At 44.0% G+C, this 20,008-nt stretch overlaps 1 protein-coding gene across 3 annotated transcripts in view; it reads left to right on the top strand.

The window, feature by feature from the left end:
• Positions 1 to 19,326, top strand: part of LOC135528570 (forkhead box protein J3-like) — an 88,993-nt gene extending 69,667 nt beyond the window's left edge. Inside the window, exons 8-13 of one of the 3 annotated variants that reach the window (XM_064957743.1) lie at positions 2,924 to 3,116; positions 5,052 to 5,360; positions 8,480 to 8,581; positions 14,086 to 14,274; positions 14,552 to 14,653; positions 14,733 to 19,326. In XM_064957743.1, coding sequence (XP_064813815.1) covers positions 2,924 to 3,116; positions 5,052 to 5,360; positions 8,480 to 8,581; positions 14,086 to 14,274; positions 14,552 to 14,653; positions 14,733 to 14,845 — 1,008 coding nt within the window. In that variant the 3' untranslated portion in view covers positions 14,846 to 19,326. Of the gene's footprint in view, positions 1 to 2,923; positions 3,117 to 5,051; positions 5,361 to 8,479; positions 8,582 to 14,085; positions 14,275 to 14,551; positions 14,655 to 14,732 lie in introns of those variants that run through there. The other 2 variants (XM_064957745.1, XM_064957744.1) reach the window with 2 other exon arrangements.
• The last annotated feature ends 682 nt before the right edge of the window (positions 19,327 to 20,008 follow it).

Below are 20,008 nucleotides of genomic sequence, written 5' to 3'. Positions count from 1 at the left end.
CATCATCCAATCAATGTTTATGCAAAGTAGACTGATAAGAATATGTTCTAACTTAATTTGAAACATTTTAACATTGGTTGTGTGGAGAACAGAGGATTCCTGTTCATTGCATTTTTACCACAAGGCAATGTGATCACAGCACATCAGAGAAGCTCTCGCCATTCAAACTTCCCTGTCAGTTCATTGTGAACACTGTAGCCTACTTTATATCCAGCAAGGAAGAGCAAGGTGTTTCTTTCCTTGAAAATATATATATATATATACCGCCAGCATTTATTTATATATATATATATATATATATGTGTATTGCTATTGAATTGCTCAAAATAAATATATATATATATTGCTATTGAATTGCTCAAAATATATATATATATATATATATATATATATTTATTTTATTTATTTATTTATTTTGAATTGCTCAAAATAAGTGGCCAAACTATATTGCTACTACTGGGACGTGCGTTGTGCTAGGCTACTGATTCAAGAGTTATAAGAGGAATAGGGAGACGATGGAAAAGAGAGGCCATTGGAGTTGCCAGCTACGGTTGGGCGGTATCCAGCTAGACACACGACCCAGTCATTCAATTTTTGTCCTGTATCTATGGACGCGACCCAGTCGTTGATTCTAAATGTTCCATTGCCATACTGGCTGTTAACGTTCTTAGCCATAGTTGGCTAGCTAGCAAGCAAGGGTTAACTTAGTCATGTTAAAAAGTGCAGCCAGAATAACAGCAAAGTAGCTGCATTTGTTTAAGCTGTTTTCAAGCAAATGAGGCCCAATTGCACCTGGCATAGACAATGTGCTCGGAGATCTACTGTCCTGTAGGTTTTATATATATACATATATATACATATGTATACATATATATACATATATACTGCTCAAAAAAAAAAAGGGAACACTAAAATAACACCATCCTAGATCTGAATGAATGAAATATTCTTATTAAATACTTTTTTCTTTACATAGTTGAATGTGCTGTCAACAAAATCACTCAAATTATCAATGGAAATCAAATGTATCAACCCATGGAGGTCTGGATTTGGAGTCAAACTCAAAATGAAAGTGTAAAACCACACTACAGGCTGATCCAACTTTGATGTAATGTCCTTAAAACAAGTCAATGAGGCTCAGTAGTGTGTGTGTGTGTGTGGCCTCCACGTGCCTGTATGACCTCCCTACAACACCTGGGCATGCACCTGATGAGGTGGCGGATGGTCTCCTGAGGGATCTCCTCCCAGACCTGGACTAAAGCATCTGCCAACTCCTGGACAGTCTGTGGTGCAACGTGGCGTTGGTGGATGGAGCGAGACATGATGTCCCAGATGTGCTCAATTGGATTCAGGTTCCAGGGCCAACCGCACCAGCATATGGTCTCACAAGGGATCTGAGGATCTCATCTCGGTACCTAATGGCAGTCAGGCTACCTCTGGCAAGCACATGGAGGGCTGTGGGGCCCCCCAAAGAAATGCCACCCCACACCATGACTGACCCACCGCCAAATCGGTCATGCTGGAGGCTGTTGCAGACAGCAGAACGTACTCCACGGCGTCTCCAGACTGTCACATGTGCTCAGTGTGAACCTGCTTTCATCTGTGAAGAGCACAGGGCGCCAGTGGTGAATTTACCATACTTGGTGTTCTCTGGCAAATGCCAAAAGTCCTGCACGGTGTTGGGCTGTAAGCACAACCCCCACCTGTGGACGTCAGGCCCTCATACCACCCTCATGGAGTCGGTTTCTGACCGTTTGAGCAGACACATGCACATTTGTGGCCTGCTGGAGGTAATTTTGCAGGGCTCTGGCAGTGCTCCTCCTGCTGCTCCTTGCACAAAGGCGGAGGTAGCGGTCCTGCTGCTGGGTTGTTGCCCTCCTACGGCCTCCTCCACGTCTCCTGATATACTGGCCTGTCTCCTGGTAGCGCCTCCTTGCTCTGGACACTACGCTGACACACACAGCAAACCTTCTTGCCACAGCTCGCATTGATGTCCCATCCTGGATAAGCTGCACTACCTGAGCCACTTGTGTGGGTTGTATACTCCGTCTCATGCTACCACTAGAGTGAAAGCACCGCCAGCATTCAAGTGACCAAAACATCAGCCTGGAAGCATAGGAACTGAGAAGTGGTCTGTGGTTATCACCTGCAGAACCACTCCTTTATTGGGGGTGTCTTGCTAAATGCCTATAATTTCCACCTGTTTTGTCTTCCATTTGCACAACAGCATGTGAAATTTATTTACACACTGGATTCTATTAATTAGCTGCTCAACAAGACCTTAACTAGTAGAATCAGATAAGCTAAATTAGGGTTGGAATGAAAACCTACAGAACAGTATATCTCCAGGATATATACATTTTAATAGAATCCAGTGTGTTGAATTAGGTTTCAACTGAAAACCCACAGGATGGTAGATCTCCAGAAAGAGGGTTAGGCAGCCCTGCTGTGTGTGTATATACACTGCTCAAAAAAAATAAAGGGAACACTTAAACAACACAATGTAACTCCATATATATGTGTGTATGGGGCATTTTAGTAATTCGATCCCTGTAATAGTTATGATAAATTAGGCATTGTTGTGCAGTGTTGTCATATAGATAAATGCAGCATTTATTTTTCTGGATGAGATTTTTTTTTTGAGTACTCTATTTCAATATAATTTGTGGCAAACCCTAAAAATAAAAAATATATATTTGTATCACCACTTTAAGACAGTCAGGCGCCCATGACTATACTGTAGGTACAATCGGCCTGGGCGCTCGGGTTAGAAGGGTGAATGACCATCAAGGACACAGGCATACTGAATACCCGTTTACCATGCCCAAAACAGACAGTGTGGATATCTCAAGTTAGAATTCAGCCTTTTTAGTGATTGGACCTAAAATAATGAAAATAAGTGACTCTCTCTTTCTCTCTGTAGGTCAGTAGTAACTTGGAGCCCTCCCAGTCTCTAAGTCTACAGCAGCCTCCTCCCCCTCCCTCTACTCCTCCGCAACCCCAGTGCAGTGTGGCCGAGCAGGACAAGCAGCTCCTCTTCTCTGATTTCGAGGACCTCAGTGTCTCGTTCCAAAACCTCTATAAGTCTGTCTTTCAGCAGTCCTTCAGCCAGCAAGGTGGGTCATGGGAAACAGTACTCTGAAGCGGACAGGGGTTGAAATAGTGTTTTCGATGAGCCTGCTTGGTGTGACAGATGGGTGCATTTTGCAACCAATCAAGCTCTATCAAACGTCTTCAAAGTATTTGAAAGAAAACAAGCATGTGCACAGCAAACGTCATATCCGGTTGATGAGAAAACAGTATGGCTAACACCAGTGGGAATATTTACCTTGTGCTTTTAGCTAACCTATAAGATAATCTCCTACACCACAGATTGGACACTTAAAAGCATTTGTGTGTATTCCTCTTTTGTACTTGCATATACAAATAATGAATTGTGCCACATATCTACAATCGTTGCGTTACTCAGTCAAACGAGTGAGGCGAATTTGGAGAACAAAACATTGTATTGACACTTGAGTTGGAGTAAAGTGCAGTGGATGTGGGAGTAGCTTTGAAACTTGCTAATTAGATTGTGACGCTTCTCTGTAATTGCTTCCTATTGGGTCAACAGCCTTCCTCCTGCTTCTATTACGACCCACCTTTTTAACCCCAGACATGGACACGCTCTGTCGATCGTCTCACTGTTGCCTGAAATCAACCTTTTTAAAAATAATTTAAGTCGCAGCAACGAGCTGAATTGTGTACAGCAATACAATTATGAAATATCAAAACTTAACAAATATACATCACTACGAGAATAAATAACACTGACACATTCTAGGGAGCATTGAAACCCAATGGCTGGAATGGCACTGCAACGATAGCGCTCCATCCTGCAGTGTATAAGGTCCAAGCCCCTTTTTTGTGAATTGGCAGTTTGCTGTACTCCCACCATACAATATGGGGAAATGTATCATGCAAAAAACACATACAGTGAGGTTCAAAAGTAGTTGACACATTTTGTTGTTGTTTTGGCTCTGTACTCCAGTTGCTTGGCTACCCAAACTCCTTGCTCGGGCCAACCGCTACACTACGCCCATGGACATTAGTTTCTTCTCCGCAATGAGTCTGCCTTCCAGGCAATTTCTAGAATGGAAATCCTTTCTAGATGTGATTGGTCCCAGAAACTGATGTGTTGGGCCAGAGCCATAACACACTTGACTAAAGCAGCATTTTGAACGTTAATCATTGGCTTTGATACTCTGATTGGTTAGAGATCATCCAATCGCTGATTACTTTTTTTTTTGTACAACACCCCTCATTTTGATGCAACCTCAAACAACTTCAATTATGGCAGTCTCAGACTGAAGTATGTAGCTAATGATAGAGCAGAGGATAAATTCAGTTTGAGTTGTCAGGTAAGTACTCCAGCACTTTGGATTTTAGATGATACAATGACTGAGGTTAAAGGCCCAGTGCAGTCAAAAAATGTATTCAGAATATAAATATGTGTACCGTTACACCCCTAGCGTTAATGTGCATTAATTTAAAGAGGCAACTATTTATGCATTACTCGGTTTGGTAAACTGGTCGAGTTAAATAAATCGCCTCCTTAATATTAATATTATATACATTTAAATGTTACAAATTAAATCACGTTGCCAGATCAAGATTAGGTTTATGGTATATTTTTTTCACCAATCTGCACTTTTGTGTGAAGAAATTGTTGCTCTGTGTTCTATTTTAAGAGTAAATTCCCTTAAAACCATCTGAATGAAATCCCTCTGGTTTGCTTCAGTATTATTTAATGGAGGTAACATCTCTGCAGCTGTCAGTCACATGCTGCACTATAGTAGCATTTGTTTTGTTATAAACATAGTTTAAAAGCTGGAATCCTTAATGGTGAAACTGCCATGTCTGTTTGCGATTTTACAACAGACGTTACTGCAAACAACAAACACTGAAGAAAAAAAGGAGAGTCAAGGAAAATGCATAAGCAAAATGATTTACAGGTAGGCAGAATGGTTAGTTAATTGTCTGTCTGTCCTTGTGTGTGTTTGGCCCTGCAGGTATCACGGGTATGCCCCGTGAATTGAGCCAGCAGCCGCGGACGTCGTGCTCCTATCAGCACTCCCCCTGTGTGGGCAACAGCAACAGTGCCCACAGCCACCAACACAACCACGGTCACGTTCATAACCACCCCCACCACCACCCGCCTCTCTCACAGCACCTCTCTCCCCACTTGACTCACAACCAACATCAACCTCATCCGAACACTCAACATGGGCAGCACCCTCAACACAGCCAGCACCCCAACAGTGGGCAGCAGTCCCAGCACCATACTGGCCAGCCACCACAGATAACCTGCACTAACACTTGTAAGACATGACAGTACAGTGCACACTACACACTACTGTACTATCAGAGAGCAAACGATAGACAGCAGAGTGCCTCTGGCTAGACTATTGGCCATAGTTTTCCGTTAATTTCCCGCTGATTCTATATGTTGAATCATCAGCGCAAACAACCACCACTTGTCGTCACCCAGCAGCTTTTAGCTGTTCATCGTTGCGGTGTGTCTGGAGTTACAGGCAGGCCTCAGGAACAGTGACTATCTTTAAATGCTAGTCCCTTACTATATATAGCATTGATATCTACATGGATTCCTTTATATTCAGTGTAGGGGAAGCTACTCTGAAAATAGTTTATCAAGCTACCAATTACTTCACACTGTAAGAAGTTAAACTACACTAAAGCTACCCCTAAGAAAAATGTTGTTTACTTTAAAAAGTAGTTCATTACATCCAAACTACTTTGTGAAAAATGGTCATATCAAAATCTGAAATGTCAGACTATAAATTGCAAGAACAGAACACTTTGGGATCATATGTTAACAGAATGTGTAATTTAGCCTATTAAACACACTGTTTAAAGTGAGAATTAAGCAGGTCTGATACAGAAAAAGGAAATTCTACATTGCCCAGATTTTCATTTTTTTTGTGCAAAAACAGTAGTGTAATTATAGTCGTTATCTACACTGCAACATGGTAAAACAGTAGTGTTTAGTTCCAGTAGTTTGCTACACCGCTACATGGTAATAAAAAAAAGTAATTAACTACTGAAAACAGGACCTAGATTTGAATTTAGCTGAACTACCATCAAGCTACTGCATAATGTAGCAAGTTGAACAAAATGTAGTTTCATACTCTCCAACACTGATTATATTACAGTGGCTTGTGAAAGTATTCACCCCGCTTGGCATTTTTCCTATTTTGTTGCCTTACAACCTGGAATTAAATAAAATTTTTGGGGGGGTTTGTATCATTTGATTTACACAACATGCCTACCATTTTTTTATTGTGAAACAGACAAGAAATAAGACAAAACAGAAAACTTGAGCGTGCATAACTATTCACCCCCCCCTTCCCCCAAGTCAATATTTTGTAGAGCCACCTTTTGCAGCAATTACAGCTGCATGTCTCTTGGGTTATGCCTCTATATGCTTGGCACATCTAGCCACTGGGATTTTTGCCCATTATTCAAAGCAAAACTGCTCCAGCTCTTTCACGTTGAATGGGTTCTGCTGGTGTACAGCCATTTTAAGTCATACCACAGATTCTCAATTGGATTGAGGTCTGTGCTTTGACTATGCCTTTCCAAGACATTTAAATGTTTCCCCTTAAACTGCTCTAGTGTTGCTTTAGCAGAAAGCCTTGGGGCATTGTCCTGCTGGAAGGTGAACCTCCGACCCAGTCTCAAATCTCTGGAAGACTGAAACAGGATTCCCTCAAGAATTTCCCTGCATTTAGCGCCATCCATCATTGCTTCAATTCTGACCAGTTTCCCAGTCCCTGCCGATGGAAAAACATCCCCACAGCATGATGCTGCCACCACCATGCTTCACTGTGGGGGGGTGTTCTTGGGGTGATGAGAGGTGTTGGGTTTGCGCCAGACAGTGTTTTTCTTGATGGCCAAAAAGCTAAATTTTAGTCTCATCTGACCAGAGTACCTTCTTCCACATGCCTTTTGGCAAACACCAAACGCGTTTGCTTATTTTTTTCTGTAAGCAATGGCTTTTTTCTGGCCACTCTTCTGTAAAGCCCAGCTCTGTGGAGTGTACGGCTTCAAGTGGTCCTATGGACAGATACTCTAATCCCCGCTGTGGAGCTTTGCAGCTCCATCAGGGTTATCTTTGGTTTCTTTGTTGCACTGCTGATTAATGCCCTCTTGCCTGGTCCATGAGTTTTGGTTGGAAACCCTTTCTTGGCAGGTTTGTTGTAGTGCCATATTCTTTCCATTTTTAAAAAATAATGGATTTAATGGTGCTCTGTGGGATGTTCAACATTTCTGATATTTTTTTTATAACCCAACCCTGATCTGTACTTTTCCACAACTTTGTCCCTGACCTGTTTAGAGAGCTCCTTGGTCTCCACGGTGTCGCTAGGTTGGTGGTTCCCCTTGTGTAGTGGTGTTGCAGACTCTGGGGCCTTTCAGAACGTGTGTGTGTGTGTGTGTGTATGTGTGTACATATGTATACTGAGACCACGTGACAGTGACACTTAGATTGCACACAGGTGGACTTTATTTAACTAATTGTGACTTCTGAAGGTAATTGGTTGCACCAGATCTTATTTAGGGGCTTCATAGCAACGGGTGTGAATACATATGCACGCACCACTTTTCAGTTACATTTTTTTAAACAAGTAATTTTTTCCATTTCACTTACACAAAATAGTCCAAATTGGTTATGTCCATTCCATGAAATTCAAATAAAAATCCATTAAATTACAGATTGTAATTTTTTTTTAAATAGGAAAAATGCCAAGGGGGATGAATACTTTTGCAAGTTACTGTCGTTTGCTTTTCTGCTACTCCCCAAACTCGCATTACGCTGTGTGAAGCTGACAAATTCAGAGACGGGCATTTCTGAACCTCGCCGACTTTTTTCATTTGCCTAGACTTTGTTTTTACTGTGTCCCTGCACTGTGCTTTCGGCTCAGAGAAAAGCCCTATACAAATAGACGCTCCATTATCTGGGTTAGTTCTCCCTCCACAATGGCTGGGATGAATAAAAGCAATCCCCGTCTTAGATCCATAGCTTCAAATGTGTTGCCATTTGGGTTTGTGATGAAAGGCAGAAAATCATTCCTCTTCACTAATGTCTGTGACGTGAAATTACATCTTGTGGTCAAAAGCATCACTGCATCTGACTCAAACATGACATTACTTCTGTTGGTCCTTGAATGTCACTCTGTTGATTACAGCACTGTGCTCTTGTCAACATTTCCCTAACCTCGTCCCCAGGGTAATTGCTACAATGTTATAGAGAGCTGGCTGGTGGACAAGACTAACATTTCCCCTACCGTTACTTAGTTGGGTCTTCCTGCCTAGCCCATTTAGCGCTCTTACCCACTCCCCTTACCTGAAATAATTTGTCTTAGAAGAAATCAGGAGGAATCACTGCATGGTGTGTGTCTGTTTCTGCCTGCCTGCGCAGGTCTGTCCGCCAACTGGTACCCCAACCTGGACTGGCTGAAGGAGAGCTGTCGCATTGCCAGCAGCTACAATTGGGCTGACGTGGACCTCTCTCCATTCCAAGGTAACAAAGACTTGCATTATCCTAAAGTGAGGAAATGGTGGTAACGCTTTCTTTGGACCACCATGTGTATAATGCTATTATAACGTCTGTAACACTCAAGAGTAATAATAATAATGCATTGAATTTATAACTCACTTTTCATTGAAAAACTTTCTCAAAGTCCTACAGTGAATGCATTACAATAAATAAAAACAAGACATAGACAAAGGACACAACTAGGCAGGGCATCTTACACAAAGAACATAGCTGACGGTGCAAGGGTCAAGGACAACAAGGAACACCGCAATATCTAATGAAGGCCTTCCTAACGAGTGTTTTTTAAGGGAGTCTGATGCCTTCAGGTGGTCTGAGAGTGCATTCCAGAGGCGGGGGGGCAGTCGAGCAGAAAGCAGATTTTTTTGTGTTTTTTTCCCCCCATGGAGCAAAGCTTGAACGTAGAGGAGCAGGCTATCGCTCTGAGATTACAGGTGGGGTTATGGGATACGAACAATTCTTTGAGCTATGGAGGAGCATTGCCATGGGTAGGACGTCAAAATAATAAAAATAATTTGTTTTTAACTGACTTGCCTAGTCAAATAAAGGTTTAAAAAAAATGGATGCAATGTCAGCAGGAGTGTTTTGAACTTGATTCTGATTGAGACGGGGAGCCAGTCCAGAGATGCTTTGTCTCCTCAAGCTGGACTATTGTTACACACACTTCATCGGGATCAGGAGTCTCCAAAAGCTCCAGTATATTCAGAATAGTGCTGCCAGGATCCTGATGAGGGCATGAACACTAACATTTCGCCCCCATCCTGGCATCTAAAGACGTGGATGATCTTCTCAGCATAAGACTGAGTAATGGTGTGACGGAGTTTGGCAATGTTATTAAGGTGAAAGAATTATGCTTTATGTGCTCGTCAAAGGTCAGAGAGGAATCGAGCTTAACACCCAGATTTTAGACTGAGGATGAGATCAATATTCTGGCCTGCAATGGTGAGGTGTGTTATGGGTGAGTGCTGGACCGCATGTACAGTAGCTTATTGTTGGCACTGGTCAGAGGCTCCATGGCAGGGTAGCCTAGTGGTTAGAGCGTTGGATTAGTAACCGAAAGGTTGCAAGTTCAAATCCCCGAGCTGACAAGGTACAAATCTGTCGTTCTGCCCCTGAACAGGCAGTTAACCCACTGTTCCTAGGCCGTCATTGAAAATAAGAATTTGTTCTTAACTGACTTGCCTAGTAAAATAAAATAAAAAAATGTGTAGCAACATGACTTGGTAGATCTCTAATCAATGCAACAGAGTTAAAATTATGGCATTAAGTTAGCTAAATGGAAGGAGTATGCTACAATGAGCAACCGACAGGTAGGCTGTTTAATCTGAATGGAGTTGCTGTAGACAAGGATGGGGAGTGCAGCCAAATAGCCTCAACTCGCCGGCTAGCTATCTTAGCTAGCTTCTTTACATCGATTTGAGTAACCGGGTATCTGAAAATGTTGTATTAAATTATTTCAAATTGCCATCCCTACTCAAGGCAGGTGTTCAGACAGGCACACGCAGCAGAGGGACTTGGGGCAGTTTTTACATCAGCATAGTAGTGGAATGGAAGAATGAGGAGGAGATGGCCGCCGTTTTACGGTATCCTAACCAATTGTGCTATTATGTAGGGGTTTTTCGCGATATTTGTAAATTATTTTGTATGTAATGCTTCTGGATATCAGGACAGCGATCACTCACCTCGGAGTACACAAAGATTTCTTCAACAACAACAGCAGTAAGCAGGACTCACATGATATTCTCCAAACACCCCACAGGGCAGACATCCCAATTATTCGCAAAAGGAAGCGACACAGAGGACGAAGAGCCGGATGCCTCGTCCAGACATGCAGAAGGCAACTAGGAAAGCTGCCGTTACCGTCAATATTACTCGCCAACGTGCAATCATTGGACAATAAACTAGATGAGGTACGATCACGACTATCCTACCAACGGGAGATCAAAAACTGTAATATCCTATGCTTCACGGAATTGTGGCTAAATGACGACATGGATATTCAGCTAGCGGGATACACGCTTCACCGACAGGATAGAACAGCACACTCCGAAAAGATGCATATTTGTAAACAGCTGGTGCACGAAATCTAAGTCTCTAGATTTTGCTCGCCTAAAGTAGAGTATATTGTGATAAACTGCAGGCCACACTACGTGCCTAGGGTTCTCAGCTATACTTCTCGTGGCTGTTTATTTACCACCACAGACAGATGCTGGCACCGCACTCAGTCAGCTGTATAAGGAAATAAGCAAAGAGGAAACCACTCACCAAGGCGGGGCTCCTAGTGGCCAGAGACTTTAATGCAGGGAAACTTAAATCAGTTCTACCAAATCTCTATCAACATGTTAAATGTGCAACCAGAGGGAAAAGAATTCTAGATCACCTGTACTCCACACACAGAGATGCGTACAAAGCTCTCCCTCGCCCTCCATTTGGTAAATCTGACCACAACGCTATCCTCCTGATTCCTGCTTACAAGCAAAAATTAAAGCAGGAAGCACCAGTGACTCGGTCTATTAAAAAAATGGTCAGATGAAGCAGATGCTAAACTTCAGGACTGCCTTGCTATCACAGACTGGAACATGTTCCGGGATTCTTCCGATGACATTGAGGAATACACCACATCAGTCACTGGCTTTATCAGTAAGTGCATTGAGGACGTCGTCCCCACAATGACTGTACGTACATACCCCAACCAGAAGCCATGGATTACAGGCAACATTCGCACTGAGCTAAAGGGTAGAGCTGCCGCTTTCAAGGTGCGGGACTCTAACCTGGAAGCTTACAAGAAATCCCGCTATGCCCTGCCAACAAACCATCAAACAGGCAAAGCGTTAATACAGGGCTAATATTGAATCATACTACACCGTTTCCGACGCTCGTCGGATGTGGCAGGGCTTACAAACTATTACAGACTACAAAGGGAAGCACAGCCGCGAGCTGCCCAGTGATACGAGCCTACCAGACGAGCTACATCCCTTCTATGCTCGCTTCGAGGCAAGCAACACTGAGGCATGCATGAGAGCATCAGAAGTTCCGGACGACTGTGTGATCACGCTCTCCATAGCCAATGTGAGTAAGACCTTTTAAACAGGTCAACATACACAAGGCTGCGGGGCTAGATGGATTACCAGGACGTGTGCTCCGGGCATGTGCTGACCAACAGGCAGGTGTCTTCACTGACATTTTCAACATGTCCCTAATCGAGTCTGTAATACCAACATGCTTCAAGCAGACCACCATAGTCGCTTTTGCACTCCACACTGCCCTTTCCCACCTGGACGAAAGGAACACCTATGTGAGAATGCTGTTCATTGACTACAGCTCAGGGTTCAACACCATAGTACCCTCAAAGCTCATCACCAAGCTAAGGATCATGGGACTAAACACCACCCTCTTCAACTGGATCCTGGACTTCCTGACAGGCTGCCCCCAGGTGGTGAGGGTAGGTAGCAACACATCTGCCACGCTGATCCTCAACCCCTTGAGCTCCCCAGGGGTGCTCAGTCCCCTCCTGTACTCCCTGTTCACCCATGACTGCATGGCCAGGCATGACTCCAACACCAAGTTTGCTGACGACACAATAGTGGTATGCCTGATCACCTACAACGACGGCACAGCCTATAGGGAGGAGGTCAGAGACATGGCCGGGTGGTGCCAGAATAACAACCTATCCCTCAACATGACTAAGGAGATTGTGGACTACAGGAAAAGGAGCACCGAGCACGTCCCCATTCTCATCGACGGGGCTGTAGTGGAGCAGGTTGAGAGCTTCAAATTCCTTGGTGTCCACATCAACAACAAACTAGATTGGTCCAAACACACCAAGACAGTCATGAAGAGGGCACAACAAAGCCTATTCCCCCTCAGGAAACTAAAAAGTTTTGGCATGGGTCCTGAGATCCTCAAAAGGTTTTACAGCTGCAACATCGAAAGCATCCTGACCGGTTGCATCACTGCCTGGTACGGCAATTGCTCGGCCTCCGAACCGCAAAGCACTTCCGAGGGTAGTGCGTATGGCCCAGTACATGACTGGGTCAAAGCTGCCTGCCATCCAGGACCTCTACACCAGGCGGTGTCAGAGGAAGGCCCTAAATATTGTCAAAGACCCCAGCCACCCCAGTCATAGACTGTTCTCTCTACTACCGTATGGCAAGGGGTACCGGAGTGCCAAGTCTAGGACAAAAAGGCTTCAACAGTTTTTACCCCCAAACCAATAAGATTCCTGAACCGGTAACCAAATGGTTACCCAGACTATTTGCATTGTGTGCAAATACTGGAACTTCTCAAACAGGTTGTTTCGATTGGGATGATCCTGGAGCTGTACGGCAACCACTTTTTCCAACACCTTGGAGAGGTTCACAATGTTGACATCAGCAAACCGCTCGCCCACACAACACCATACACGCCATCTGCCCGGTACAGTTGAAACCGGGATTTATCCGTGAAGAGCACACTTCACAAGCGTTCCAGTGGCCATCAAAGGTGAGCATTTGCCCACTGATGTCGAACTGCAGTCAGGTCAAGACCCTGGTGAGGATGACAAGCACTCAGATGAGCTTCCCTTAGATGGTTTGTGCAGAAATTCTTCGCTTGTGCCAACCAACAGTTTCATCAGCTGTCTAGTGGTTAGAGCATTGGACTAGTAACCGAAAGGTTGCAAGTTCAAATCCCCGAGCTGACAAGGTACAAATCTGTCATTCTGCACCTGAACAGGCAGTTAACCCACTGTTCCTAGGCCGTCATTGAAAATAAGAATTTGTTCTTAACTGACTTGCCTAGTTAAATAAAGATTTAAAAAATATAAAAAAACACATGGTCTGCGGTTGTGAGGCCGGTTGGACGTACATTCAAATTCTCTTCCAATTGCACGCTCCCTCAACTTGACATCTGTGGCATCATGTTGTGACAAAACTGAACATTTTTATTGTCCCCAGCACAAGGTGCAGCTGTGTAATGATCATGCTTTTTGACCAGCTTCTTGATATACCACACCTGTCAGGTGGATGGATTATCTTGGCAAAGGAGAAATGCTCACTAACAGGGATGTAAACAAATGTGTACAAAAGTTGAGGAATAAGCTTTTTGTGCATATTAAAAAATGTCTGGGATCTTTTATTTCAGCTCATGATACATTACATGTTGTTTTAACATTTTTTTCTTCATTTTCTCAATCGCAACTTTGACACTGAAAGTATGATAGATAATGACAGTCTTAAAACGTCAATGTGAATTGTCTAAGTGCATTTTGATATTGTTCTAAACAAAGTACAAGGATGTGAATTGGCTAAATTAAACTACAGGTTTGGATCAAATACAACAGAGTGAAACACTTGTGTTTTCAAGTATTGTGGTGGCAGCATCATGCTATGGGTATGATTGTCGTGCAGGTGGGGGAAAGGAGACTAGGAGAAGAGGAAACCACTATGGTCTATTGAAATGAGAACGACCCCCTGTCTGTGTATCTATGACAGGACTGAAGGAGAGCATGAGGCAGGCGGAGCTGAACAACTGGTCCCTGGACCTGGCCCAGATAGCAGACCTATGCTCCTCCATCAACCAGTTCTTCACACGCACCGGGATCATCCCACCACAGGGGCCACCCATGCCCACCTGCCACAACCCCATGCACACCAGCAAGCCCAGCCAGCACATCAACACGGGTAAGTGGCCATTAGGATGGCGTTGCCTCACTAGACACTGATCGAAGTTAAGTTTTGCGGTTTCCCCTATGGTAACTGTCAGAATTGAGGACGGTAGCTAATCCTAGGTCTATGCCTAAGGGCAACCTCTGACGTGCGTCCCTTAGATCTGAAAGGGTTGGATTGCTTAAAACTAAGTCTCCTTTTACTGATCTTATAACAGTGTATAGGTCAATGGAGTTGTGAGGTAAGAACTGAATGACTGTTGCTTCCTGTTGGATGTCTTCATCACCTGTAGGTAATCTGTACATGGACTCCAGACAGAACATGTCTTCAATGATGGGACCCCCGGGTTACCCCCACATGCCCCCCATGAGCAATGCAGGCTCCACGGTGACAGGTACTACTGCTAACTACTCAGACCCTCTTGTAGTGTGTGTATGCGTCCAGCTGCCTTACACATCTACCTCCATTCTCAGGGCACCATGACCAGATGAACCAGCAGCACATGATGCCACCCGGGCACTACCAGATGAGGAGGCTGCCCACCAACGACATCCAGGACGACTTTGACTGGGACGCCATCGTTTAGGATCTCCCTGAAAAGAGGAAGGAAAGGAGGGATAGGGAGAGGATGTGAGAAGAGAGGAAACGACCACCTGCCCAGAAAAAAGACATTCCAGAAGAGGAATATCAATCCCATGATCTTGGTCTTTTTATACGAGAGTATAGAGAGTGACTTTGACGACAATCATACAGAAGGAGACAAGTCAGCGTTTGCCAGTCGACAAGTCGGATGGTCACATTCGAGAAACAAACACTTTTAGAATGGTTTGCATTGTCTCATCTCAATGTTCCGAGGGCCAACAGTTTTACAAGTGTCGGTGAAGTATATATTTTTGTATTCATGCTTCTATTCTCGTTTCTTTCCACTGAAAGCTGACATTGGAAGCTAGAGTTTGTGATTCACAATAACTTTGTTTTCAAGGGATGACCGCCTGCCACAACTGAAAGGAATGGGCGCGGATGAAAAAGATAAGTGCTAGTATACATATGAACAAGACTTGTCTCAAAGTGATACATTTTTGTTCCATCACTACACAGACATCTGGCATCTTGCCAGTTAGTCCGGACAGTATTGCAACTCCTTGTCCCTCAATGTAGCACCCCTCACCTATCTGACAGGAGTGATCCATGGAATGATACTTTCGCCACTTCCAAGAAATAAATTTAGTTTGAAATTTGATAAGGAAAGACCAGATAAGGATGCTCATTCCAACAAGTGTCTGATCTCTTTGACTGACTCAAACAATGCCAACTGTATGGAATTGAGCACCATCTTGTGGTTGCAGGCTTATATTGCAGAGGGAATTGACCGTATTTGGTCAGAGGAGAAATCACATTGCACCAGATGTCGGTTCAAATGATTTTTTGAAATCATTCAAATTCTTTGAGCATTTGTTTCAGCCCGCCTTGAGTGCCAGATGGGCGGGGCTTGCACTTTAAGGACGGTTCTATTGGTTCCATCGCAAAGGGCATGCTAAATCAAGCACAGCTGAAGTTTTATATATGATTTGAATCCATGTATGAATTGCACCCTTATATTTTTATTTTTTATCCTTAATGTCTACGTAACTTGCTTTATCTTTCAATGGTTTGATGAACAAAACACTTCCACTGCAGCGGTTATTTTGTGCTTCGTATGTCACCACTTAACTCTGTGCTCATGAAAAAAATTGTGACGCTGGGCCAATGCTATGTATGTATCGCCTGTCAATCCCTTACTGGTGGTGTTATGGTGTCTACAGTTTTATCTAGCTCTGTGTCTGTGTGCGTGCATGCGCCTGTGCCTGTGTGAGAGTGTGCAAGTATGTGTTAGCGTTCATCAGGACTGTCCTGTTACTAGCTCCATGGTACGAAGGCCTCCGGGTCCCTGTTTCCTATTATTTCAGAATAATGCATAACCCCTATTTCCTTTCTTAGCATTACCAAAACGTCAAAGGTGAAATGGGTATGTGTGGTTTAATGTACCTGTTGGCAGGTGCTTTGACAACTGTGGCGGAAAGGTACACCCAATGTACTACATTATAAGCTAAATTAAGTGAAATAATGTGGATTTAGGACTTTAGGACTTACAGTATATAGTAGACTCGTGTGCCAGGTGAACGAGACTACTATAACGTGACTTTAGTCTTTGGCCTGACAATAAATAACATGTAGTCCTCCTGTTCAAAATGATCACATGGTTACAGATTGGCTACATTCCCATTCTCCCGAAGTGTGCAATCGTATCCTTGAATTGCCCCTCATAGATTTAAAAGGAATTAACTTGCACCAATCCAGTTATGTGGGGGGGGTGAATGAGTGTACACTTTTGGAGGGTAGAGAATCAGAATGGACGGGGACACAGATGATTCCAAGGTGCCTAGTCATAGGATGGGAGAGGGTAAGCCGTGTACTGGGTACGGTAGCATCAAGTAGAGAAAATGGTTAGACTGGTGGGCCTAACCTGTCCCTATCTTCTGGGGGGAAAAAATCGTAAAAAGAGCTCAGTGAGGGAAAGAGTGTGGTGGACAATGCAGTAGAAACAATAAATAAACAGACAAAATGATCTAATGAGCTGCATTTGAACTGTGATACTTACAATTTTCAGTGTCTTGTTCTCTCTGTAACCATTTAGTATACCTACAGTTCCATAATGGAAATCATATCCATTGAACAATGTAAATCAGTATTTAACTGAATATATACAGGGATGATTATTAAACGGGACCCAAAGTGCTCGTGTCTTTTAAAGAACTCAAATGATTTATAAATGCGGTAAAGAGGCCAATTGCCTCACGTTCAACAAATCTGTTCTAACAAAGTGGATATTCGGCAAATCCGCAATGATGGATTTATTGTAACAGGCTCACAATCAGTAAGATTTAGAAATATTTAGATATATTTGGATGTTTTTACATACCATTTGGAAGTAGTCCCTTTTCAGGTTTAGAAGAAGTGACTGCTAAATGCTAGCTCACGTTTATGAGTGAAATCGGTGGTGTTAGTCGTTTTTAACTACACTGCTCAAAAAAATAAAGGGAACACTTCAACAACACAATGTAACTCCAAGTCAATCACACTTCTGTGAAATCAAACTGTCCACTTAGGAAGCAACACTGATTGACAATACATTTCACATGCTGTTGTGCAAATGGAATTCACAACAGGTGGAAATTATAGGCATTTAGCAAGACACCCCCAATAAAGGAGTGGTTCTGCAGGTGGGGATGTTCTGGTCATTTTTGAATGCTGGTGGTGCTTTCACTCTAGTGGTAGCATGAGACGGAGTCTACAACCCACACAAGTGGCTCAGGTAGTGGAGCTCATCCAGGATGGCGCATCAATGCGAGATGTGGCAAGAAGGTTTGCTGTGTCTGTCAGCGTAGTGTCCAGAGCATGGAGGCGCTACCAGGAGACAGGCCAGTACATCAGGAGACATGGAGGAGGCCGTAGGAGGGCAACAACCCAGCAGCAGGACCGCTACCTCCGCCTTTGTGCAAGGAGGAGCACTGCCAGAGCCCTGCAAAATGACCTCCAGCAGGCCACAAATGTGCATGTGTCTGCTCAAATGGTCAGAAACAGACTCCATGAGAGTGGTATGAGGGCCCGACGTCCACAGGTGGGGGTTGTGCTTACAGCCCAACGCCGTGCAGGACGTTTGTCATTTGCCAGAGAACACCAAGTTTGGCAAATTCACCACTGGTGCCCTGTGCTCTTCACAGATGAAAGCAGGTTCACACTGAGCACATGAGACAGACGTGACAGTCTGGAGATGCAGTGGAGAACGTTCTGCTGCCTGCAACAGCCTCCAGCATGACTGCTTTGGCGGTGGGTCAGTCATGGTGTGGGGTGGCATTTCTTTGGGGGGCCGCACAGCCCTCCATGTGCTCGCCAGAGGTAGCCTGACTGCCATTAGGTACCGAGATGAGATCCTCAGACTCCTTGTGAGACCATATGCTGAGGCAGTTGGCCATGGGTTCCTCCTAATGCAAGACAATGCTAGACCTCATGTGGCTGGAGTGTGTCAGCAGTTCCTGCAAGAGGAAGGCATTGATGCTATGGACTAGCCCGCCCGTTCCCCAGACCTGATTCCAATTGAGCACATCTGGGATATCATGTCTCGCTCCAACCACCAACGCCAGGTTGCACCACAGACTGTCCAGGTCTGGGAGGAGATCCCTCAGGAGACCATCCGCCACCTCATCAGGAGCATGCCCAAGCGTTGTAGGGAGGTCCTACCGGCACGTGGAGGCCACACACACTACTGAGCCTCATTTTGACATGTTTTAAGGACATTACATCAAAGTTGGATCAGCCTGTAGTGTGGTTTTCCACTTTAATTTTGAGTGTGACTCCAAATCCAGACCTCCATGGGTTGATAAATTTGATTTCCATTGATAATTTTTGCGTGATTTTTGTTGTCAGCACATTCAACTATGTAAAGAAAAGTATTTAATTCATTCAGATCTAGGATGTGTTATTTTAGTGTTCCCTTTATTTTTTTGAGCAGTGTATAATGCATAATGCACTTGACTGGTGACGATGAATGGACATGCATTGGGCTTGACATCCATACAAGCATGGTACTCCAATTTTTACCTCGACATAGGCTATTGTTTACATGTGTATTTCACACTTAAGTGTCGTATCATTTTGCTGGGGGGTAATGATGAGATTCGGGAATGTTCCCCATATGTTTATATGGCATTTCCATTGACCTCTTTACCGCATCTATGGTCAAGATTTCTGATTCCTGATTTCTGTCACGTGCTGGTTTTTGATGACGAGCAGAAACAATATATTGTATGTCAGTGTGTTATTGTGCTGACTGTATGTCATTTCAAATCATCAGTGAATGATGACTCATGAATGAAACAAATGGAGGGAGGGGTAGTATTTTGTTCTTTCAAGAGAGAAACCTTGTGTGTGTATATATAAATGTGATCAAATGCATTGGCTTTTTTGTGACACTCTTCCTTGTACTGTGTCTTAGTTAAATGTTTATTAAAATGGTATTGATCAATTTTACTTAAATTGTCTTTTTGGGCCAAAAAATGTTCTCTCCCCTTTTTCTCCCCAATTCCGTGGTATCCAGTTGGTAGTTAGTCTTGTCCCATCGCTGCAACTCCCGTATGGACTCGGGAGAGGCGAAGATCGAGAGCCGTGCGTCCTCCTTGACACAACCCAGCCAAGCCGCACTACTCCTTGACACAACGCCTGCTTAACCCGGAAGCCAGCCACACCAATGTGTCGGAGGAAACGCTGTACACCTGGAACCGTGTCAGCGCGAACTCCGCCCGGCCCGCCACAGGAGTCGCTAGTGCACGATGGGACAAGAACATCCCTGCCGGCCAAACCCTCCCCTAACCTGGACAACGCTGGGCCAATTGTGCGCCGCCCCATGGGTCTCCCTGTCACGGCCGGCTGCGACAGAGCCTGGAACCAGGATTTCTAGTGGCACAGCTAGCACTGCGATGCAGTGCCTTACACCACTCGGGAGACATAGGAATGATTCTTGCTCACAAGAAATTATCCAATACAGTCCATTCAGAAAGTATTCAGACCCTTTTGACTTTTTCCACATTTTGTTACAATTGTAGAATAAGGCTGTAATGTATGTAATCTACACACAATACCCAATAATGAGGTCGAAGGAATTACCTGTAGATCTCCGAGACAGGATTGTGTCGAGGCACAGATCTGGGGAAGT

This window comes from Oncorhynchus masou, chromosome 33 (genome assembly GCF_036934945.1).
Source record: "Oncorhynchus masou masou isolate Uvic2021 chromosome 33, UVic_Omas_1.1, whole genome shotgun sequence".
NCBI lineage: Eukaryota > Metazoa > Chordata > Actinopteri > Salmoniformes > Salmonidae > Oncorhynchus > Oncorhynchus masou.
The sequence above is the reverse complement of the archived record's forward strand: the minus strand, read 5'-3'. Positions and strand labels throughout refer to the sequence as shown.